Source organism: Poecile atricapillus, chromosome Z, assembly GCF_030490865.1.
Source record: "Poecile atricapillus isolate bPoeAtr1 chromosome Z, bPoeAtr1.hap1, whole genome shotgun sequence".
Lineage (NCBI taxonomy): Eukaryota > Metazoa > Chordata > Aves > Passeriformes > Paridae > Poecile > Poecile atricapillus.
In genome coordinates, this window is record NC_081289.1 from 138,509,484 (window position 1) to 138,533,986 (window position 24,503).

Here is a 24,503-nt window from a genome sequence, read left to right on the forward strand (position 1 = left end):
GACCCAAATGTAGATTTCCATGGAAAGAGGTCTGGCCTTGTTCACAGTGCCAGCTTTAGCCGGGTAACTGCTGGACCTCGGGAGAGCCTCCGACTGAGCTGTGGGGGTTCAAACCCTTCTGCCTCCCAGTTTTGCTGTCAAAGCACCTACAGACTCTGAATAAGCACAGGAGCACACATCACTTTGCCACCCTGCAAGAGCTTGGGAGGGAGGGAAATCTGGACACAGGGTACCATGCTCACACAAATGCGTAAGGCACTGGTCAGTCTGTGCATTTAACTGAAGATGGAGAAGGGCAGGTGTGGTCCTGTATTTTAGGTGGTGATGAAAGCAGCAGTGGCTTCAGCAGGACACATTTCCTCTCCTTAGGAAGCTCCTGAATCTCTTGCTCAGCTATGCAAGCAATAAGGAAAATGAAAAACCACCCACGCCGTCTCATGCTGAAAGGCAGGGAAAAAAAGTTGGGCTTGAAGAGCGGGTGGAAGGGGTGTGGTTACCCAGGAGGTGTGTCAGGCATCGATGAACTTATTTATAAGCAAAGGCAGCTGTGCTGGAGAGGAAACTTTGCTGAGGCTTTTTCAGCTGCTGCTTGTTCCCTGACACCACTTGAGAATCACCTCTACTGCAATGGGGCGGCAGAAGGACATTCTTGCTACCATTGAGGAGCACCTGAGGATCAGAAACAAATTAGTGCGGCAAGCGCTGGCTGAGTGCTTGGGGACACTGATCCTAGTGGTGAGTGGGGGCTGTAGTGTGGGGATGCTCTCTAACCCGTGGGTTTGGGGGAAATTGTCCTGGTGAAGGGGCTGTGTTGCTGCTAGGGTTTGCATTGGGAATAAGCCCAGCTCTGGTGCAACCTGCTGCAAGGGGTCTAGAGGACAGTCCCTGTGCACAGGAAAAAAAATCATGCATATTGCTTAAAGATGGCTATTGGGATTTATCTCAAAATATGGGCTCTGAAGAGCTTGTTGGGTGTGTGGGAGCTTCTGTGCATCTGTGAAGTGCAGGGAGCAAAACACTTCTGTCTAAGTAGCAAGTATTTTGCTAGAGATCATGCAAAACTTCCTTTCTGTCTGCCCTGGAATATTTTCTTGGCTCTGAAATATTCCAAGTGTTATTACCTGAGGAAGTGAAAGCTTTTAATTTTTTTTTTTTTTCCCTTTTGCTTTCCCCATGAATCCCATAACGAAGGAGCAGCCAAAATTTAAACTGTTGCAGTGTCCTTTTGCCGTCAGCCGCTGATTCCCCAGGGGCTTGTCAGCGGGGCTGCACGCCTGGTGCTTGCTATCAGTGTGTTTTTCAGTGGTCAGTGGAGAAAAAAACTCTTCCAAAGGGGTGGAATATAAGGAATAAAACTGGATAAGTGTATGTCTAAGTGCCTGCGAATGTTTTGGGCGGCCACAATTTGCTTTAAAGGCAGATATGAACTGCTAGGAGAGTTGTGTATGAGCTGTGTGGAGTAAATACTGGCGTAGAAAAACACTGACAGGGATATCTGGCTTAGAGCATCTGTGTCTGAAAATGCAGGACTGCCCAGTTGGCCATGGGTTTGGTGCATATATATCGGGGCAGAAATGACTTGGTGTTTGTGAAGTGAATATCTGCGGGTACAAGTTCCTCTGAGGTGGTGTAAATCCAGAGCAATCCAGAAGGTTTCAGTGGAGTCACTGTGGGTTTGCAGCTCTTTCTAACTGGTGGATGAACTGCTTGGAGAGAAATCTAAGGGTTGGAAGAGTTGAAGGCAAAGGAAGGCTTGATGAAGTTGCATGTACACCTGGGGAACAACACAAGACTGTCAGAACTTTATGCTTTCATAAATAAGGATTTTTATTTTTTTTTATGATGAAGAGAGGATTTCTGAATCTTCTATGGCAGCTTAGGGGACTCTGCTAAGATTGTAAAATGCTACCACTTTTAAAAGAAAACAGCTTTGCATGGTGCAATGGCTTTATTGTCAAAGCGACCCAGCTTTGGTGATTTGCAAACAAGTCCTGTTGATTTTTCCAGGAAGGTTTGTTTGGAATTAAGGTGGGTAGAAGGTGGTAGGAAAGTGATTAACAGTTAGAAGACATTCTGTCTATGAATCACTGATGTTGCTGCTGTTAGTATTGAAACAAAATAAGTTTTGTAAGGTGGATTAATGCCCCCTGACAGCAAAGCTAATATTCCTGAGAAACAAGATAAGCCTTTAGCCGTTTGGGTCTGAGCTTTCAGAAGGGCTCATGATCCACTAGTCCATCCTCTGACTGTAACACTTAGCACAACAGTGACTACTTTTCCTTAAACCTTGCCTCTTCAGGCAGAGAGGAATTGGGATCTGCTCCTGAATGAGGAGCTTGAGGAAGGGCTTGGTCCAAAATTGTAAGCAGCCTCCAAAATGAGAGTGGTAATGGGCAGCCATCAGCCATGCTGGATGCTGCATTGGCAGAAGTGGGCAGAACGTGCCTTGTCCTCAGGGGCATCAAACCTGCTCTGTTTTAGTGTGTGTATGTCTAAATTTACAGGCTGAGCCTTCACCGTGTTCAGGAGTTCCAGAACTGGTTTTAGTGACACACTTAACTCCATCTTGTAGGACTTGCAAACTCGCTGAGGATCTCCTGCAGCAGCTCTGCAGTGGACAGAGTGCTCTGTGTGCCTTCTGTGTCCCTGGGGGAGAAGGAGGGGTGGGCTTGTGGGAGTAAAGGGAAAGTCCCAAACTCAGTGAATGCTCTTGCATGGTTACAAGTCCAGCGAGAGGGAAATGGGTTCCAGGACTGCAAGCTTGCAATATCCAAGCCAGTCAATCGCTTTCCAACTTTGTACTCTCTCAGTCAATTTGTCTTAATGAAGGGAAACTTGCAGTTTTTTTCTTTGTTACCACCCTGAGTCCTTTTCATCTTTTTATTTTATCACCTGCATGAAATAGAAAGAGTCTTGAAGGTGAATTCCTTCCCCTTCCTGTTGGCCTGAACAATCGCTTGAATTGGACTTCTCCAAAATTGTCATTTTATACCTTGCAAAAGTACCTGCTGCCTACCCTGCCAGCAGGTTGAGCTGTGTGTGTATGCATTTAGATTCATTGTACCCCAGTAAATATCTGTTTTGGGCTTCACAGTAAAATGCCTGAGGAAAGACCTGAATCCATGAAATTTTCCTCATTGGATATGGAGTTGGCTAAAGAATTCTTTCAGGGATGGATTTAAGATTTTATATTGTTCACACTGAAATCAACTTCCTGAGCCCCAAGGGAGGGAGACTGTTTAAAGTTTGCAGCTTACTTTAAATTTCACTGTGTAATGTAAAACTTGTCCCAGTGTGGATATTGGCAACGCTTCAGCTTCTTGCCCCCTCCCTTTCACTTGCATAATGACTGCAGCTCTCTCAACCTCTTCTAGACCAAAGCTATTGCAGATCCTTGCATAGTCTTGCTGCCTGTAAGAATAAACCTAGTGCTTGACTTTATTTTTCTCATTTTTTAAAAAGAGATTGTGAAGGTAGAATCGAGTGGTTTGAGCTGGAAAGGACTCTTAGATTAGTGCCTCTTTTTTGTTAAGATAAGAAAAATAATCCATGTAAGGCAGCTAAACCCTGAAGAACGCCAAGGCGAGTTGCTGTCTACTTGTAATCTACTTTTGCTGTGCAGAGCACCTTACACAACTTTTATTTAGTTTGTGGGTGGTGTCTATATTGTTGCAAAAATAGTAATGCTAATTCTACATACATTTCCTTTGATACTTAAATTGATGATTCCCCTCTTAAAAATTCAGTTTCTGAGTGGCACTTTAGGGTTGAACTTCATACCTATGTTGGAAGCACCGCTTGCTGGCAGTCGTTAAGCACTACAAACACTGAAGGCATTTTCCCAGTCCCTTGCTGTTTGTGTTATTACTGTAGCAACCCACTAAAGCCAGATTTCCATGGTGGGTCTCCGTGCCTCCCTTAAGGCTCGGTCTGTTTGCCTTGCTCTGCTAGCTGTAAATACCACAGCTGGTTCTGTTTGTCTTTTACATTTGCAGGAGAAGTAATGTACAGATTATGACTGATTTCTGAGTGGGACTCACTGTGAATCACTGCTGTACAGGCACAAAGAAGGAACAAAACAATTCCTAATTGCTTTTCAGTGGGTACTGCCTTGACTTTGTGGCTAGGTGGTAGCTTTTTGGGGTATGACTGTGCTGTAGACCACAGAAACAAAAACAGCAAAGTGGTTTGGATGACCAAAGCAAGGTGAGCTTCACCTAAGGGATCACCACAGCAAGAGGAGCCCCACTTAGGTGCTGGCAACTTAAAGCTGCTGCTCATCCCACAGCTGTCTGGTGCAGCACAGTAGTTCCCACAGTTGCTGTTTGATTTGGGGTGGTTTGCTTAAATCCAGCTTATCACACTTGGAACATGTAATTTTAATTTATTTTTTTTAAATTTTTTTTAAAAAGTTATTTTCTTTGTTAATGCTTTGCTAGGCTGTAAAAGAGAGTGGAAATCCTTGATGTAAGCATGCTGAGAGCTGCTGATTCTTCCTTGCAAAAGGTCTGTGCTGCTGGGTATGGGGACATAGGAAGTGGCAGCTGCTTTCCCTCAACCCTTCTACCAGAAGAGGTTGAAGCTCTTCACTAACTGTCCAAAATTGTCCCTTCTTGCTGTCTCCCTCCAGGAGCAGGACAGTTCTCCTTCCTACGAACAGGACAGTTCAGGCACCAAGACTTTCCCTTAGTGGGAAGGCAGCTTTTCCCCAAGAGTGCCCAAACTTGTGAGCAAATCCCCACCAGACATGCTGGTCCTTTTAATGGCTAAAACCTCGTGTTCTGAACAATAGTAGGGACATCAGAATAGGTGTTTTTCATTCTGTGTATGTGTGAACAACCTAAACCAGTAAATTTCCTTCCTAATGCCCAACTCCTCTTGAAGCTGAGCTTGAAGCTTGAGCTGAGGGAGGCTCGTGTCTCCAGCTTTGTGCAATGTCTTTTGTAGCATGTGCTGTATGTGGCGCACAGTTTTGCTTGGAATTTCTCATCTCTCCGGCCCTGCAGCCCTGCCTTGGCTCTGGTTCAGCGGGTGGTGTGTAAAGAGCTGTAACGTAACAGACCATCTGCTGCTGCCCTTCCTGCAGGGCTGCTTCTGCACAAGCTGCCTCCACCTGTGCTGGACAGAAAACTGGGTATGGGGTCTAAGGTTTCTCCTTTGCAAATTGAGAATGATGATCAGCCTGGGTTTTGAGAGATGCTTTGAAGAAAAGCATAAAGGACAGTGCTCCTTGCATTGTCTTTTTGGCCAATGGAGGCTATCCTGCCGTGTGAGCTGTGGAGTTCAAGATCTCTGCATGCTGCTCTTGCTCCCTGCCTTCTCCCCATGAAGAGTGGTACCCTCTGTGTGTCCAAAACTTAAAATCATTCATCAGTCTCCCTGTGTCTCCTCCTTCAAAGCAGATCCATGGTTTGACTGCCCTCCTGGCATCTTCCCCATTAAGGGCTGACCAGTTTTTCTCATCCACCCGGGTGATTAGGGTAGATTTACAGCAAGCTTCTTGCCTAATCCCTGGTTTATTTGCTGGCAGAAGAGTTGTAATTGAGGTAATTGCACTCCTCCTCATCTATGCCAGCAAAACTTTCCCATCTACATTTAGAGACCAGTCTGTCTGAAGTCCAAGAGTAAATGCACTCAGGCCTTTTTGGTTGCACATGAAGTTGTAAAGAAGCCCTAGCAAAGAAAAGAGGAGACAAAAAGGAAAGAAACCTGGCTCTTGTGCAGAGGAGTTCTGAGCACCGCCTTCCTTCTGAGCTCACATATGAAGCTGTTTTCCACAAGGTCTGCCTAAATAGGCTGCCTTCGGAGTCCTTGTTTCTTTGTGAGCTATTGCAACTTTTTTAACCTCATGGTTCTTTCCCACCTGGCTACTGGACTTTCATGTGTTCAGACATTGAGACAGGGTGTTTTTATCTTGAGTGACAAAGCCAGCTGCTCAGTTTCCAAACATGCAGTGGACACAGGGAGCTCAGGGTTACCTAAGTGTGACATATCCCCTGCAATGTGCTACCTTTTCCTGTTACTTGCTGCTGCTTCTGGCTGGTGCGTCCTTTGTACAGGGGGAGTTCTTCTCCCCTCTGGAGTCTGTCAGCCCCACTGCTCTTGAACCCATAGCTGCAGAACAAGGATTTAGTTTTTTTTTTCCCACAGTGCAAGAAGTTGAATCACCCCATGAGCAGTGAGAAGCCTCCCTGTTAGATTTGTTAGAGTCAGTAAGATGAAATTACGGAGCAGGCTTCCATTAACCTGGTTAATGGGTGCATTGACCTCAATTCCTTGGAGAGTAGGTTTAATACATTGGAGTGATGCTTTATTGTGAGCATTTTATTAGCACTTTAAAGCCACTTTTGAACTTGGCTAGTGAATCATGGGTGTATAACTGTTGACTGCTGCACCTACTGCCATGGCAGCTGCTAACCTGGGTTTCTGTTGGCTGGATATTCTTCCAGAAGTGTTTTTTACACAACAACAAAACCAAAATACAACCCCCCCCCCACAAAATCAAAGCCAAACAAATAAAAAAGCAAAACAAAAACCAAAAAAATACAAATGAAAAACAAAACCACAGAACAGTATGGTGTGGGAGGCAGGTTATTAAAATCAAAAGAATGGGGTGTCATCTCCCCCTTAGGCGTGCACCACTGTCCCTCACCACAGCGGTACAATATTGCTTAAGAACTCTTAAATACATTGCATGGACTTAAAAGACTGAGAAAAATGTTGAATTACTTTTATTTGACCTTTCTTACCTTTAAACCCAAGTTAGACATGCCTGAAAAGTTCTCTGTGAGCAGTAGACAAACAAAACCTAAAAAATGAAAGCTGAGGTTCTCTGGTCTCATCTGACCTGGGAAAAGGAATTAGAAGGAAAACTAGAAAAGAGCAAAAGTGAAAGTGGTGTAATTAAAATTTTTTGTATTAGCTACTACCCCAACAAAACTGTGTAGTGTCAAGGTACTTGCCACAAAAGCCTGGGCGAGCACGACTTGAACTAGTTCCTTAAAGTCAAATGCCATGGAGGGATGTAATGCATGACACTGTATTTTTGTGTTTAGTGGACTCCACTGGTGCAGGATAGAATTGATCACATGCATATCAAAGTTCAAACCTGTCCCTAAGTATCACTACACTCCTTTTATCTGCTGAGGGTTAAGTTTTCTACTGTTACGCTGAATTAAGCCCAGTAGTGCTCTTGGCTCATCTGATAAACAGTTGTAATGGTCCTGTGGAGTGGCTTCAGGGTGTTTTTGCATGGCCCGTAGACTGCCTTCTGAGGAAAAGCTGGAGAGCTACTGCCAGGTGTAGGATGGAGGTGAGGAGGATGGGGAATGACCTCTTGAGATAACCTCGTCAGGAATGGCAGACCTGGCATTCCTCCAGCTTAAGGGAAGACCTTTGTGGGTGATCAGGGAGGTGGGAAAACTTCACTCTGCGGTTTCTGCAACAGAAAGGTATGCGGATAACAAGCCAACCACCATCCACCTGCAGAACTGCCAGTTCTTACAGAGGGAATAACACAAATACTTTCATCACTAGGGATCACCTGGGGTCAACTCCACCAAACTCAGGTTTTGTGGGCTTGTCCCCTTCCTGGTCAGACTGATGTGCTGGGTGGCCTTTGAGAGGCAAACACCACAGCCATGTACTCTCTGAAATTTCTGCAAAGCTTGGTGGGGCTTTTTGGGGGAAAGGGAGAAACAGGATTCGCCCTGGTCATTAGCCTGTACTTATTTGCTCATTTGGAGCTGTGCTTCCCTTGGTGGTTTGGGCTTAGCTGTTTCTGTTTGCTGTCAATAAATAATCTTTTCTGCTTTTGAATTGGAGTCTCCTCTGCCATGGCTTCCCAGCTTGGTGAGGACATTGTAGGGGCTGTTCTGACTGTAACCAGTAGAGAGCAGTGCTGGCCATCCCTCCATCACTGAGTGCAACAGGTTCCTTTATTCTTTCTTACACAAGGCCCTTGTGTTGGGTACCCGGTTCCTTGTCAAGAGGCATCTGTGTACACAGTGTCCACCTCATGAATCAGCCTGCAGCCTACCTGGCTGCTCCTTTCCAAGCAAGCTGAGTGCAGATTTTCCTTTGTTAGCAATTCTTCAGTCGTCAAGGGCATGGGAGGGGATGAGTTACATGTGTTTTGTCCTTGCCTCTGATTTGGGTTGTGTGTTGCTCAATGGGCATGTCCAGTGTTGGCTGAAGAAATGATGACAGCAAACCTGGCCACCTCGGTGCCTATTTGGTGGCTTATCCTTATTAGGAGTTGATACCTGTTCATGCTCTGTGGCAATTGAGTAATTATGGGATGATGGAGTTCATGGAAGCAGAAAGTCTTTGTGGGAATGTAGTTATGGGTATGTGGTCAGAAGAAATAAGTCAAGCCTTGATCCCTAGATTTGAGCATCTCATGAGCACGCTGTCCTAGTTTGAGGATCCTCTCAGTACTTGCCAGTGTGGTAATTCCAAGTGATAATATACCAAGAGTCAGTTCAGGTGGAGCCAGTGGCAGATGCGAACATACAGATGATCAGGTTTAGAGTTCTCTAAATTACATGTTGGATAGTGGAAAGACTTGCCAAGACAGAAAGCCTGCAGCTGGATGACTGAGGAACTGAATTGCCGGGGGAAACTGGTTTGAATTATTAAGGGGGAGCATAGGAATGAGGGCTTTTGGGTGCAGTTGGGAAGATAAGGATTATCCTTGGATATGTTGAGCAAACATCTTTAAGCAAGACCTCCCTTAGCTACTAGGAAACAGTTTTATCACCCAAAGCAAACAGCTTTTGTCAGCCTATGTGTTTGGTTTGGTGTACGCCTGATCTTGGACAGAAGGCCAAGACTGGTTGTGCTGGTAGACTCTCTTGAATGTGAATTTTCTTGATGGAGACTGAAAAGAGAACGCCATGAGTGTAAGGCTGAATGTGGCCTTCCTCAGCCATGACTGTATTTCCAGACATTAACAGAATTGTTCCCTACTAATCTATGTGTTACTGTGTCAAACAATTATTAGCCTTTTTAACAAAAGTACCCAGATCCTTCATTAGAACAGTTGTACTGTAAGTATCTCAGACTAGGATGATATCTGGCTCATCCTTCTCACCTGCCATCTTAAAATTAGATGTTTGAACAAAAAATTCTGGAGTCCTATAGATCCATCTTGCTTTTAATTTTTGCCCTGTTTTCGGTGCATCCTGCCAGCAGATAGATTTGTCCGTGCTTTTTCTTCCTCCCTCCCATCTCTAGAGAAAATGTGCAGATACTTTGACCCAAGACAGAAGCTATGAAGGCTTTGAGTTGAGAGTGTACTATGATGGCCCAGGATGGTGTAAGGGTAGCAATTGCAGGCATTGGTCAGCAACTGGCCCTGATGTGAAGCAGAGAGAGTAATTTAAATCTCTTTTTCTCCTCCTAGCTCTTTGGCTGTGGTTCAGTTGCGCAGATCATTCTCAGCAGAGGGACTCATGGAGGTTTCCTGACTGTCAACCTGGCCTTTGGCTTCGCTGTAACGCTCGGCATTTTGATCGCAGGGCAAGTGTCAGGTACGTGTGGCTCCCTGTAGGCTCAGTTTCACTAGTGTCAATTTTTGTGTAGGCTTGCCTTTCCTGTGTGGCACTGGTATGGAAGCTAGTGCCCCTTGGCACAACTCTGGGACCTAAATTCTGCCCGTAAGGTACGCTAACCACCAACCTCTCTGCAGGTGGACACCTGAACCCAGCTGTCACTTTTGCCATGTGCTTATTGGCCCGGGAGCCCTGGATCAAGCTACCAATTTATGCCCTTGCACAAACCCTGGGAGCTTTCCTTGGAGCTGGCATAGTCTTTGGGCTGTACTATGGTAAGTGTGGAAACCTCGTGTCTTTTTTGAGACATGTTTTACTATGTTTGTGACTCACTGCAGGGAGGGAGATTTCCAGATCAGAGAGGAGCACTTTCCTGCAGTGCAAAGGTCCAAGAAACCTCCTTAACTGTGTTTCTGGGATGGCTTTCCTATTCTCATGATGGTGGGTTCAAGCCTCCTCAAAGCAATCTGAAGACCAGCCAGCACTGTTAAAGTGCAAGACTTGGCCCTTGAGTAATGAACGCTGGACCTCTGGATGGCTTTTGATGGATACCCTTTTGTATCTACTGGTCTTCCAGAAAAGTCAATGAAACACTAGCGGTGATGGAGGTTTTATATCTGTTTGCTGTTCCAGAACGATTTTCTCATTCTTTGCTTAAAACAAATGAAGTCTAATCTGTGATGTCTAATGCTCTAAAGACAACCTTGAGAGTTGTAACTAAGAAAAGTGAATGAACAGCCCTGTTTGCTGATCCATATCACTCTGTCATGTCTTCACACCAAGACTGATACCACAGGGGTTTGATTACCTTTGTGAGAGAGAGGGAGTTGCCTTAGTGTTTGCTTTTTGACTCTCTTTCTTGATGCTTGGCAAATAATTGTTAGGAACAGGGACTAATGCCATCTGCCTCTGAGCCTGGCTGGTAAAAAAGCTGTGGTGGATGATGCCCTAATTTTTCCAAATGTGTTTGCTCTACAGAGAATGATTTTAATTTTTTCCTCCTTCACTACCTCTAGATGCTATCTGGGCTTTTAACAATAACCAGCTCAGTGTTACAGGAGTGAATGGCACTGCTGGTATTTTTGCCACCTACCCATCTGAGCATCTGAATGTTGTGAATGGCTTCTTTGACCAGGTAAGAGGGTGCTGGGAGGATGAAAGTGAGTTTGAAGAGGAATTTTTTGGGTGGTTCTGGGACTTGTCTTTAGTTAGAAAATGAATTGCAATTTAAATATATCCAGAAAGGTTTTACCTTGACACAGGTGTCTCACTAGCCCATTGGAAGAGTAGGGCCAGAAAGGACCTTACAGCCAGAAGGCTTGTGCCGAGACATTAACAAGTGGTACAACACTGGTCAGGACACCAGAGAAAAGAATGCCATTTGTTCATAGTCCCTGGAGAGCCATAGTGTGAGGAATGGAAACTCTTCCTCACTCTCACTCTACTACTGTGGTTGTGGTACAATCCAGAGCTGGGTATGGGGTGGTGGTTGCTGTTGAATGTGACTGTCTCCTAAAGTTGCCATCAGCCACAAAAGGGACAACTTCTACCCAGCTATGGCATGTGGGAAGGAGGTTTAGGAAGATGTTTCCAGCTTTTGACTGCCTAAACAGCTATTCATAAATCTCCTGGGGTAGGGGAAAAGGTGTGATCTTGATTAAGATTCATAATAAATCTCTTGATTGAGACTGATTATGGCTGCCATAGTCTCAAGAGAGGAGCATGCTCCACTCTTTTATTACCATGCCTGCTGTGGTCTGATAGTGTCAGGGGACGACTTGGTGCATCTCTTCCTTTTAAGAGACTCACATCCCAGAGAAGTTAAATAACTTGGTTAGAAGAGTAATCTGGATTAAATCCTTGTTTTCCTTCCCCATCTCTCTCCAGTTCATTGGCACTGCCTCCCTGATTGTTTGTGTCTTGGCTATTGTTGATCCCTACAACAACCCCGTCCCCACTGGGCTGGAGGCTTTCACAGTTGGCTTTGTCGTCCTCGTTATTGGAACCTCCATGGGCTTCAACTCTGGCTATGCTGTCAACCCTGCCAGGGACTTTGGGCCTCGTCTCTTCACAGCCATTGCTGGCTGGGGCACTGCAGTGTTCCAGTAAGTGCTAGATAATGAAAACCTTGTGCATCAAGGGGAAATGGATTATGAGTCCAAAGAGATGGTAGTGCTGGCACTACAAAGAGTCTTGGCAGCCATGAGGTATCTTTGGATTGTCTAAATGCTGCTAAAAGGCACTGCTTTTCAACTTCTTAAGAAATCATGGAAGCTGGGGAGCTTTCAGTGGTGAGACCAAAGCACATTGCTATCAAAGAGGAAATCTAGGAACATCCATGAGAATGTCAGTTGCACCTTGAACATGAGCACATCATGATTTTTTAATGGTAAAAAATGAGAAGTGTTTGTTGGTTTTGGAGACAATTAAGAGAGCCACGTTATCAAGCGTTGCAAGCAAGCGGGAGGGAATTGAAGGTGCCTAGTGTAGGCATAACAAATGCTTCTCTCCTTTCTTGGTGGAGAGACTTGGTTGTCCTGAAAGTAGCTGTGTTTGTGTATGTGTGGCAACATCTGGAAGCTCTGCAGATGTGCAGGTGCTATTGTCTTGTGCAAGTGGTGATGGCTGCAGAAGGTCAGATCTTGCATTGCTCCAGATCCAAGAGAAAATATCCTAATGCTTAGGCAGCAGTTCTTACCTTGTGCACTTTCTTTTTTGTTTTCCAGGGTTGGTAAGCCGTCCCACTGGTGGTGGGTTCCAGTTGTTGCTCCTTTCCTTGGGGCAGTTGCGGGAGTGATTGTCTATCAGCTGACAATTGGATGTCATGATGAGCCTTCTCCACCTGCCTCTGAGCAGGAAACAGTCAAGCTGGCTAACGTGAAGCACAAGGAGAGGGTCTGAGGAAGCTGCCACACAGATCTGGCAGGTATTCATTACTCAGGACTGCAGCTGGCAAAAAGGAGACGTTAAGAAGAGCTTCAAGAACAACAGGAAGAGTTTTTTACCTGTCTTGAGATATTCTAGTTATTTTTTTGTTTTGTTTTTGTATATCCCTGACATATTTGCTTTTGACATTTCCCTGTGAGCCCTCCTCCAAATGCAGTATCATGTAATCTTTTCCTAAAAGAAGGGGATTGAAGACTGTAGGAGTCAGGAGAGAAGTGGGAATTGCAGTCCAACATAAATCAGGTGTTCAGGAATTTGAAGCTCTTTTGAGCTATGTTGCTGACATTGCCTGTGACCTTGGCAAGCTGCTTCCCTTCAAACCTGAGTTCCAATCTGTAGAATGGGGATCATGCAAAACAAATAGTTTTGCTGGCATGGATTGGAAACTCCTGCATCCTGGAGGAAATTTGCCTGTGATTCTGTGGATCAAATTCTGCTTGATGTTGCTCTAATGTCAGTACTTTCACACCAGGAATTAACTAGTCTAGAGGATTATTAGCCAAACTTTTATATCTCTTATGAATTCCTAGCTATTGTATCAGTCAGCTGATCCACAATGTCAGCGCAGTGAGTAACACTGCATTGGATTTTCATTTAATTTTAAGACTAAGTGTTTACAAAGAAGTGCACCCTGGTGTTCTAATAAAAATTTTTAGTATTGCCAAGTCCTAGAAGATCACATCTAGGAAGTCCTTATTCTAACCAAGGCTAACTTAGACAGAAAGCTTGGCTTCCAGAAGCAGACTTTCTAATTAATCAGCTTGTATATAAACTGCAAGCAGCTAATAGCCAAGATCCACTGGAAACATAGTGTTGCTTGAGTTGCGTGTGTTCATGTAAATTTTACAAAGGTGTTGTTGGGTTGTTTTTTTGGTTTTTTTTTTTGTTTTAGTAGATTTATCTATAAATATACTCCTTAAAGCTGTTACAAAATACCAAGGTTGGGATGAGTTCATTTAGAGATGTATGGGAACTGCCGATTCTCTGTCAGCTTTGAGATAATTTTGGGTTTTCCTTGGATGGTCTTGGATTACGGCATTGTGGTTTTTGGAGCACCTCCTTTTCTACCTTGCAGAATAACTGGGAATATCCCTGGTACTCATGGCTGAGGGACTGAGGTCAGGCACCTCCTGTACTAGCAGTACTGGCATCTCAGGGGATCTCTGGCTCTCCCAATGCCATAATATTACAAAGTATTTGAAAAAAAATATTGTTGTGAAAGAATTTGTAAGTCCCATGCATTAGAGAAACTTGTTCAAAGCCTATTTCTTTAATGCATAAATTAATTGAAAAATGTATCTTTGTACACATTTCCAGTCACTAAAAGGATGTATTCTTTTTTTTTTTTCCTTTTTAAAAAAATAAAATGTCAATACCCATGATGTGAAATGCTAGTGTTGGTTGTATTTTTAAGCATCTGTCAGCAAACTTCACCATGGAAAGGAAGTCATCTATAGCAATAGCTTCCTCAAGCTCTTTTCCTCTTCAGCCTGGGTGAAGGGGAATTAACCCTTTCAGGCAGTACCTCTACATGCTCCATTTGTGATTTACTCCTTTCCCTTTTGGGGTGTGATTTCTGAGGCATGTGGAGGAGGAGTAGCTGTGTTCAGTATAGTGACCAAGGTATGGGCTGGGTGTGAGATTGTCCTGCTGTCAGGCATCTTATTCTTAAGGCAAAAGAACAGCTGGTTAAGTGTTTGTCCTTCACCCATTGTAAAATTTAAATTCCCTTTCTGTTCTTAACATAGTTCTGAATGTGAAATCCTACTCTGCCTTCATCTACTGTCCAGCCCCATCTAGCATATTACGAGTCAATTTTTTTTTTCTGTAGCTATGCCAGGCAAGGAAAAGTACAACAGACCTGAACACAGTGCTCACAGAATTAGAGAAGCAACTTACCTATAAATAAAATTCTTGTTTCTCTTTGGCTGGTGTGTGTACTGCTGTATTTTTCCTGTATTAATTATGCTGCCTTAAAATAACTCCTCACTTCCCACATAGTGCCATACTGAGGAATTCAGTGAGGTCTGAATGAATGTGGTTTCCTGCAATTCACCAGCTAGGAATCAAATGGCTTTTGGAAAGAAATTTCCCAGGTTTGTTTGATTTGCTCTCTATGTGTGGACAGCACATTGTTTTTTGGTTCTTTTTTTTCATTTCTAACATGAAAGTTTATCCCTCCAACTCCGTGCAGCAGCCTTGTATATTACTGTGTTCAACTAACATAGCTGCAGAATTCAATTCTCATTTCCCTTCATGACTGCCTCTTACTCTACTCTTCCACCACTTTGTATCTCAAACTGTCTTGATTGATACATGAAAATTCTTGCTGCAGATCTTAAGACTTTTGATTCATGGTGTAGTGTGGGTTCTGGATTTTTTGGTCTTTTTCCCTTTCTCTGTTTGTTTGTGGGTTTTGTGGTTGTTGTTTCATTACTAACCAGATTACTCTTGCTTTTGCCTGGAATGTAGCAATCAGCTTTTACTATATCAGTGCCTTACTCATGCCTCAATGATGTGTGTTATTACCATTTATTAAAATGGCAATAAAATGTCAGTTTCAGGCTGAATTTTCTTTCTTAACCACCATGTTAAGCTTTGTTTTTTCTGTTGGAGAAACACCAAGTACTGCTGGGTAGATCCATCAACATGGGAGAAGGGGCACGCACTGCCTGCCATCAGTGGATGGGGAGCTATGGACAGCATAGCCCCCAGAGGGGTCTGGTCCATAGGAGACATGATTCTGTCTCTGCTCTTTGACAGCCATGTAAGAAGGGCAGTTTGATTCAAACTGATTTCAAAAATTTGATTTCAAAAGGTCCAGAAGGGTTATTAAACTGCGGGGAGGGAAAGGTGTTTTCCCTGGCAGCAGCTACCCTTAAATTGCTGAGAGTTGTGGTTCTGCTTGTTTTCAATTTAGCTGCCTTAAGAGACTTTGAGGGTTAATCACCTGGCACACACATGCAAATCCAAACTTTTTTTTTTTTTTCCCATCCATCCCTAAATTTCAAAGGCAATGAATCACACTGTAGTGCTTTACTGGAGAGGTAAGGCTCATCTGGCCAAATATAGTGATCTGGGTTTTAGGTCAGATGAACTCCAGCTGTCAAGCTGTTGAAATACGCTTTGTAGGAAGAAATAAATCTACAATTTAAACTATTCATGCTTGACAGGGAGAGTAATTTGTTGTTGGAACAAAATGCTAAAAGGTGTTGTAGATTCTCTATTGTGTGAGGTTTTCAAATTAAGACTGGCTGCCTTGCAAGAAGTTATTTCAGTTAAACTGCAAACTGCAAGTCTCACTTGCAGGAGGAAATTCTCAGACCTCTCCATTGCAGGAGGTCAAGTTAACAGGATTTGTCCCTTCTCACCTTAAAACCAATGAGATTTTAAATGCAATATGAAAGTGGCCATGTATTCAATTCCTCTAGGTTCTTGTCTAAGATTATTGCTGCAGGTGCTTTGACATTTTTGGTACATCTTGGGAAGCTTTTCCAGGTCTATTTGTTCTATTCCATCTATGAAATGGCAGCAGAAGTGCTGACTTCTTCCAAACCCTGCTCTGTATCACCTTGTGGGAGCATGAATCAAAGACTGCTTGGCACTGCAGTGTGGATGGGAGAATAGCAGTCTCCCTTTCTGAAGCCCTTCCATCTCAAACAGAATTTCAGCTCTCCATTTGGAAGTGGTGGGTGCTGGGGATGTAGGAGCTGTCTGCATTTGCTAAACACCTCCAGGCAGGTCTGGTGGGGCTGTACCAGGGCAGGTTTCAGCATGTACCCAAAGCAGATGAGCATTGATGCATCATCTGCTTGCTGTCTTCCCTTCTCCCCACCACTTACACCTTGGTGAAGAAGAGAAATAAATAAATGAGAGGAAGACAACAAGGAGAATGTGCTCTCAGGCTAAAGATTTCTGACCAGGATACACCTCTGAAAATATAAGAAATATGCTGTCTAAGATGGTGGTTTTGTTGGTTGCAGGACCACCAGTTGCCTTAGCCCTTTTCAGGGAATTTGCCCAGTTTCTGTTTACCAGATCTCCTGCTCTCCCTCCTCCCCAGGACATCCACTTGCATCCTATAAATTCCACTGCTGGCCAGGAACCAGCTGAATGAAACCTTTTGGGATCAGAGAAACTTTCTCTAAAATGTCCATCACTCCTCTACACTTCATCTCAAATGAAAGTGTGTTTGACTTCTTTTTCTTGCTGCCATAAAAATCTTTCAATTAAAGCACTGACATAGCTCATTTGTGTCTCAGTTCATGAGTCTGGCCCAGACACACTGTCTCCCAGGACCTTCATGGCTGTGTGACACCTGGTTTTACAGCTGGTGGCATAAGAGGGAGTAGGCTCCCTTTGAATGAAGGTAACCACCCTGGCCTAAGGGCCTGGACTTTGGGATGAGCCCTTCCTCCTGTCCCCAGGACAGCTAAAAAAAGCTGCTGCCTTGCTTGCCCAGCAGCCAGTGCCATGCATTCCCACAACGGTTGCTTGGATATTGGGATATGACTTAGTCTCCCTCATGTGTTACTCTGGTGCTGGCCAAAAATCTGTGATCTGGCTATAAGATATGAGAGTCAAGTATTACTCATTGGACATTAGACTTTCCAGTTCATTAGAACTCCAGTGCTCCCATTTAACCACCTTCAGGGGGGAAAAGATGTCCCTGAGTCCTGTAACATTCATCACATAGAGTGTGGATGCAATGTCCAAGAACAGGGTGGGATAGAGAGATAGTTGGGGCTCTGGTCAGGTCTTGTTGTCCTAGAACCCCTTCTGCTCCTTGGAAAGTACTGTGTATAGAGTACCTATACATTTGTGGACAGGACTGACTCTCATCTAATTTGGGACATTCTGTGTTTACCCACTTCCCAGCGTCTGGAACGCCACCAGCTCTTTAAATTCAGCACTCTGTCCCTGGTGGAAACACAAGATAAGAGAATGTCCTTTATCTCTGAGCAACAGGGCCAGAAAGTGACACATTTCCAGAGCTCTCTCTGTGTCTGTTGCCTTCACAGTCTATGCACTCCAAGTGCGGAGCAGGCATCAGACACTGCAGCCCAGCCCTGTGCCTACTCTGATGAACAGCTGAGCTTAAGAAACGTGCCACAGGGATGAATGTTCCTGATAGTGGGATGATAATTGTCCTTCCAGACAGAGGAGAGAGATGCTGGTGTCTCCAGACTCCAGACAAGAATGGTGGAACACTGAGAAGATTTTTGTGTTGTCTTGGGAGACCTGACAGTGTTTGTAAGAGTTTTTGAAAACCCATCAGAAGAGGCAGTTGCAGAAGGTATCTGAGCTCTGCAGCATGAGACAAGCACAGAGCAAGGGGGACAAAAAGCAGCTGAGGGAAGTCTGGGAGCCCATGACTCTACTCTGACTGGCAAGTGACAGCAGGAACTTCCCCTGAGTCCATCTGGAAAGGAGAACTGAATTTCTTCATTGACTGTGCTGACTATGGGCTCAACTCAGATGCCTAGGTGCAAGGGTCAGGAATCATTTGAGATGCCCTGGGTCATCCCACCTGGCTCTAGCTTCCACTCCAGAGGGGCTGAGGTCTCCTGCAGGCCCCATGTCACAAGTCCAAACCCCACACAGACAGCTTTAAGAGTCCTATGTGTGTGCAACTGGGTCAGGTCCTGGAAATCACTGAACTGGGGTGGAATTCCTGCCTGGAAACTGTGGCCTGGGCAGAGGCAGAAACTCTACAAATCTCCATAGTTCCACTGCCTTTGTGATAGTGCACCCATTTCCACAGAGGCATAGGAGTGGTACAGGGAACAGATGAAAGGTCTGCCTGCCCCTGCACCCAGTCACCAACAAGAGCTGCTTACACCTCCCTACCCTCTTTAGGAATGCTTCAAGAGGGAGCAGCAAAAACCACATGCATGAGGTGTCTTTTGAGCTTCCAAGCACTCTTGGTCTGGTTTGTGACAGACTTCATTGAAACCACCTCTCTTGAGGAGGTGGAGTAATGCTGCATTTACATAGTAACCAAAATGAGTTTGTTGGTTTATATAGGGAGGGGAAATCTCATACACCATCCCAAGGAGAATCACTGATGTTGTCTCATAATTAATAGTTATTTTTTTCTAATTTCTTGCCAGAAGACAACTTTCCTGCTAGGCAGGTTTAGCTTGTCCCAGGAGATCTTAAACTCTTTAAAATTGTATTTAAGAGTATAGGAGCACCTTCCTGAAGAACCTGTCAGGGAATACCCTAGATGCGAGGTTTCTGGCTGCTCTTAGTGGCAAATGGTCCCACATGGATGTTTCCTGCCAGGCATAGCAGCTAAGGCTCAGCCTGAGATACTGGAGCTAAACGGAATGTAGTTTGATATGAACAAACAATACAAAGAGATATACTGGTTTCCTTGTCCTATCTGAACTGAGCACACTCAGGTGTCAGTCACACAAACATGCCATTTCACATGACAGGCTCTTATTTAGACTGTACCCTGTCCCTGGAGAGGAGCCACAAACCCAGAACACTAATGCTAAAGGCTAATATCTGGATAACACTCACCCCTCAGGTATGAGTCACAGGAACAACTTGTAAGAGCTGTATTTTGTGATTTGACTGGTGCCAGCTTGGACCCTGAAACAATTACATTTTTACTTAAACCTTCTGGGCTCTCTTGGAACCTCTGAACTTCTCCCAGCACAGACGGGCAGAGTTTCTGTTGCCCTTTAACTTTGCTTTCCATTTATTGCTGCATTGCTTTCTTTAGATAATCTTCAGGCAAATAGTTGCCCGTCTGAGTCCTTTCATTTATTTTGTGCGCACTCAGGAAATATTTACAGCTCTATTGGCCTTCCAGGAAGAAAGGCAATGATGGGAGAGGAGAAGCTATGCTGATAAACTTCCTCTGAGCCAGTGGGACAGACATACAGGTCCACAGGAGAGCCACAATCCAATAAATCCTAGCTGAGTGACTCCCTGAACTCTAGGAGCAGCAATGCTGCTATTCCAACACGTGTGGAGGATCACTGAGTCCAAGATGAGTAAAATTGGAAGGGACCACTGGCTGAGTCATCTGGTGCAATGTCTCTGCCCAAGCAAGGTTATCCTACAGTCCATTGCAGAGGATTGTGTCCAGATGGTTCTGGAATACCTGCAGTAACAAAAACTCCAGAAGCTGGCTTTTGTACCAGTCCTTCTGAGATTCATAAGCTAAGTGGGGTTGTGAAGGGCTGTGTGATCCTGACTGCCTGCAGTGCAAGGTGTTGGTAATGTAGCCTTCAACCCTCCCTGCTTTGGGACTGGGATTACTAGCAGGAAAATCCTGGTGACAAAAAGCAGCAGAGCAAGTCAGACCATGACTCTGAAGGAGTGACGGCAGCAACAGTTCTGCTTGATTTCAGTTCAGTGACTTTTAAACCTTTAATTCTACGCTCAGTGAGAGTGGCCAGAACTAAACCATTAACCTGAAACTGGGGTTCTTGGCTCTATCCTGAACTGTAGAACCAGGGGGAAAAAAAACCTGTTTTGTATGTATAACCAAGGGAATAATAGCACAGGATGGAAAATCTCAAGGACTGCCCTTGGTCTCAGGATATGGGAACTGGTTTTGAGAAGGGTGGATCTCTCTGTTTGTGCCATAGGGCACTTGTGTGTCTCCTGCACTGTGCATGCCAGATGTCTGGAAGTGAGGAGTGGCGACGCAGAGCTTTCCCACGCCTGAGACCCTTTGCTGGTCTGGGCACGGGCCTTTGGGTGTCTTTAAAGTAGAGAGAGGGAGTGAAAGAGAGAACAGCACCACCCTGCCCCTGGGCAGGCAGGGAGAAGGTGCACGCTGAGGATGGTAATGTCATGCACTGAAGGAGACAGCCTGTGCACAGCATTTGCTATTCAATCATTTTGGTTAAGTGGCTTGGTATTTTCCCTTCCCATGACCTCTTCTCCACTCAGCCCTTTTATGTGCCTCCTCTGCATTTTGGTCTCTCTTAGATGAATTTGTCTCCCAGGTTTTGTCCTGTTCCTCTCTTTCCTTAAGACACTCTTCTCCCTCTTCAATGCTTTTTCCTCTGCTCTCCTCTCACCTTGGTCCAAGCAGAATCCCCCTCACCCAGCACCATTTATACTTGTGAGTGATGGAGGCAGTTTGGGAAGGACCAGCCTTGATAAAGCAAGCTGTGAATTTGGGGGCACAGTGAATCTGGGAGCTCTTGCTCCAGGCTAGCAGCCAGCCACATTTCTCTGAAGGGCTTTCATAAAATCTTCCCAGCATTTTATCAAAGAGGTGATGCTGTCATGGGTTTGTTTATTATTTCCCTTCAGGGATTGGGCTCTTCATGGCTTCTTCCTTTCATTTTTGAGGAGGAAATGTTTGCAGCTCTGTCAGCCCCTGGGAGGAAAGTAATATACAAAGGGAACAGGAGTAATGAGAGAGCCTTTTCCTGAGCTAAGGTAACACAGCTTTATGGTCACCTATGCCCTAAACATGTGGGAACTAAGCTCTTCCCTTGAGAAATTTAGGCCAGGATGTGGTCAGTGGAAGAAAGAGCCATGGCAGGAATTCAGGGACAAAGCCTGTGTGTTGTCCTATGTACCCTCCCAGCTCTGCTCCTCCACCTGCTCCCCTTTCTCTCTCTCCAAGGTCTCTGACCACAACCAGGCTTCCCTTCCTACTGTGCCTGAACCTTCCTCTCTGAGGGGATCTTCAGTTTCCTCACCTCCTAGCCAGATATTTCAGCCAAACCTTGGAAAAATCTGTTTAAATATTTCCCTCCTCCATCCTCTTCCCCACCTATTGAAGTCTACCTCCATATGGATTTCACTGTGCAGAGACAACCAGGGACTTTTCCATGATGGAGGTAGACTGAGGGACAGTTTCCATCCCCTGATGCTTACCTGTTCCAGCCTTTGTTCCATATGTACCATGGCCTTGCCTGGAGCACCACATGAGCCTGGGACCAGATCTCCTTCAGGGATGTCCTGGTTTGTGCTTCTAATGTACCTACCCCCTTGCAGAACATTGGAAACTGAAAAAGACCTCGGTTTAGGATAAACATTACTTAGCAACAACCAAAACATCAGAGTGTCATCAATGTTCTTCTTACACTAAAGGCAAAACACAGCACTGTACCAGCTACTAGGAAAGTTACTAAGAAAATTAACTCTTAGCCACAGACTTATCTAGGTGAAAGTCCACAGCTTGCAAACTAAGGCTTCAGCAAATCCAGCTACTTGTGCTAAGCAAACAACATACTTAATCACATAACACTATAACTCTGCAACTCATTCAATTTCAAACTTACTTATTTAAACTAAACAACTAATATCTCTCAACAGTCCTCCCTTGGTTTTTATTAAGCATTCCTGCTCACATGCTGAATACATGCTGAACCTTTCAAATTGTGTGATTATTCTCCAAGATTTTATGTACAAGGTTACTATCAGTAACAAGTTGAGCTTGGGTTCAGCTGAAGCCAAGTGAAACATTGCCTCGGACTATAGCAAGAGCACTGCAACAGCAAAAGCAGTTATCTACAGTCTGGTCTCCTTCCCTCACTTTTCTCACTGCGGCTGTGTATCAGACCCAAGGTACTGGTTAGTCCCTAATGCTAAGAGAGATGACCACACTGGATGCTCCAAATTCCTTGAGTCACTTGTGGTTACACTCCATTTGTGCACATCAGCACATATTCTATTTAGGAGTCTCAATCCTGTCCCTATAGGACCAGCTGCATCTGGTTTTGTTCATCTCAAGGGGGAAAAGGTTTGCTCCCATAGCCATGCTCACCATCCTACACAGGATTTGTGTGGGGATGGTGAACACGTCAGTTTGACTGTAAAAACACCAACTTGTGTCATCAGTTCTACCTGTTTCAGTCATCATGAGGGATGAAATAATACCTATTGTCCCTATGTGTTTAAGAGCATATTGTGCAATTTCAGATATTTGTGGGATCAACTCCTCTCTTATTAGCAGAGTGGAAATTGGATTCATTGTGGTGGGGAGAGGGACTGTAGTTGGTATCAAGTCAATTTTTTCACAAGGTGAAGTAGCTTGTATTCTGCAAAATTCACTGTTAACTTCCATGTAACAACTTAAATTAACTGGAACAATAAGATCTAATTTTTTTTTACTACCTCTGTCAGTAGGATCATATGCCTTATCTGATTCACAACAAAAAATGACAGTCCCATCTTTAGATTCCTTAAGAATTTGGAACATGAGCCCTGTATACTCTTTGTAAATTTTTTCTTTTCAAATATATCACTTTTCCACCACTTTGGATCATTCTTGCTTTTTAGTTTTCTTCTTAACCATGTAGTTGTCGCTAGAATCAACAACATCAGTGGTAGAGTAAGATCCAAATTAATTTTTTGCTGATTTTCAAGATTCTGTTGTCAATCAACCGGCTTGATGATGCACTACATGTTTGATGAGAGAATGATGTATCCAATTTTCTTTTCCTAGAACTTGAAGAGCAAAATAAGAATGCAATAAAACAGCATATGACCCCTCCCTTTTGGGTTCAGTTTTGATTTTCAGAAAAATACTTTAATTAAGACTTTGTCTCTGGGCTGTTTATCATGTACCTGCATTTCAGGTGGTGTCAGTTGGCACCACTTGGGCATGTTTTCTTTTGTCTTTAACCCTTTTTGCATACATAAGTCTCACTGGAGTGGGACTCTAGTCCCAGCAGTTAAAAGTCTCAGGTCACTTATGTACAACCCCTCAAAAGGTGTAACAATGCTCAGGCAGAGGCTTCTCCTTTAACACTTTAAATCTCTTTTTACTCCCTTACTCTCCTTTGTGCATGTTTGGGAGTATCATGAAGCACATCCCTTAGAAATCCCACTTCAAAGAGAGGAGGAAGCATGAACAAGGAAATGATTGAAAAGTGTGTGTGTGGGTCTTCTTTCATGGTGTATGTCCTTGCTGAACAGTTTGGTCTTCTATTTCTCTCCCTTCTGGCATCACAGATATCCCATGAAGGGAGCAGAGTGGTGCCTCTCAGGGACAATTTGTGTTGCAGATTAGCTCTTGGCTGTACACCAGGTAGATAGGCAGAAAAGTCTCACTATTTTTTCGTATGAGGTTTTGTTTAGCTTCTTCAAAGGAAACCCATGGAAAATATTCCAGAGTGATCTGTGTGCAAACAAGCTCTCATCTTCAAAACAAGGTTCATCTCTGCCTTGAATCCAGAGCTCACGTGGTAATCTTCTCTTGTTTTTAGCATATGAGTGCTCCGCAGGCAGGGAAGTCTACCCACACAAGGAGTCTTCTCTCCTGCAGGGGATAATTTTACTCTTGGAGACATACAGTGAGATGATTATCCATTTCTGTCTGGTTTCCCCAGGAGACCAGGGCTATGTGACCCTGCAGTAGGGGTGTGCAAGAGGGTGAGCGTGTGCACTGCCTGCATCTCTCTGCTCCCTGATACCCTGAAGCGCTTGGCCCATTGTGGGCAAAAATGGGAGAAGGGCTGATACAGCAGGAGTAAAGAATTCCTACAGACTCTATAAACATCTCTGGCTGGATAGAGAAATGAAATAGTATTATGACCCTGTTGAGGGGACATTAGTAAGCATGACAGTTAAACTATGACAGTTTCTGAGGATTGGAAGAAGGGAAGCAGTCATCCATGATAACAAGATCCCAGAGTTGAGATAAATATATATGTAAACGAATGTAAATTTTTTTTTAACTTGGAAAACAGTCTTTGTTTTGAAAACTTCTCTTGTTTAAAATAAAATCAGCACAAAGGTGACCGGACTTTTAAGAGAGAAATGCCTGTTTTGGCTAAGCAGGTTATTCTGCATAAAACCGCCTTCTGGTTAGACACAATCCCCTCCATATTCAGCTGTTGACTGCTGAAACTCAGTTCTTGATTATTTTCCCATGTGTGGAAACATATATATTAAAAATTAAAGAAAAAAGGAAAAGGAAAAAAAGAGACTAAAACCTTCTGTCTGTTTCTGGGTGTCATTTGTCAAACAAGGCCCAAACACCAAAACTTGACTCATTGCTCTAAGTCAACTGAT

At 44.2% G+C, this 24,503-nt stretch overlaps 1 protein-coding gene across 1 annotated transcript; it reads left to right on the forward strand.

The window, feature by feature from the left end:
• The first annotated feature begins 536 nt into the window (after positions 1-536).
• AQP3 (aquaporin 3 (Gill blood group)) lies at positions 537-15,081 on the forward strand. The gene is made up of 6 exons (XM_058827134.1): positions 537-735; positions 9,407-9,533; positions 9,692-9,829; positions 10,571-10,689; positions 11,442-11,659; positions 12,281-15,081. Exons 1-6 carry the CDS (start codon positions 628-630, stop codon positions 12,453-12,455), a joined length of 885 nt encoding a protein of 294 aa, XP_058683117.1. The 5' UTR covers positions 537-627; the 3' UTR covers positions 12,456-15,081.
• Positions 15,082-24,503: the final 9,422 nt, after the last annotated feature.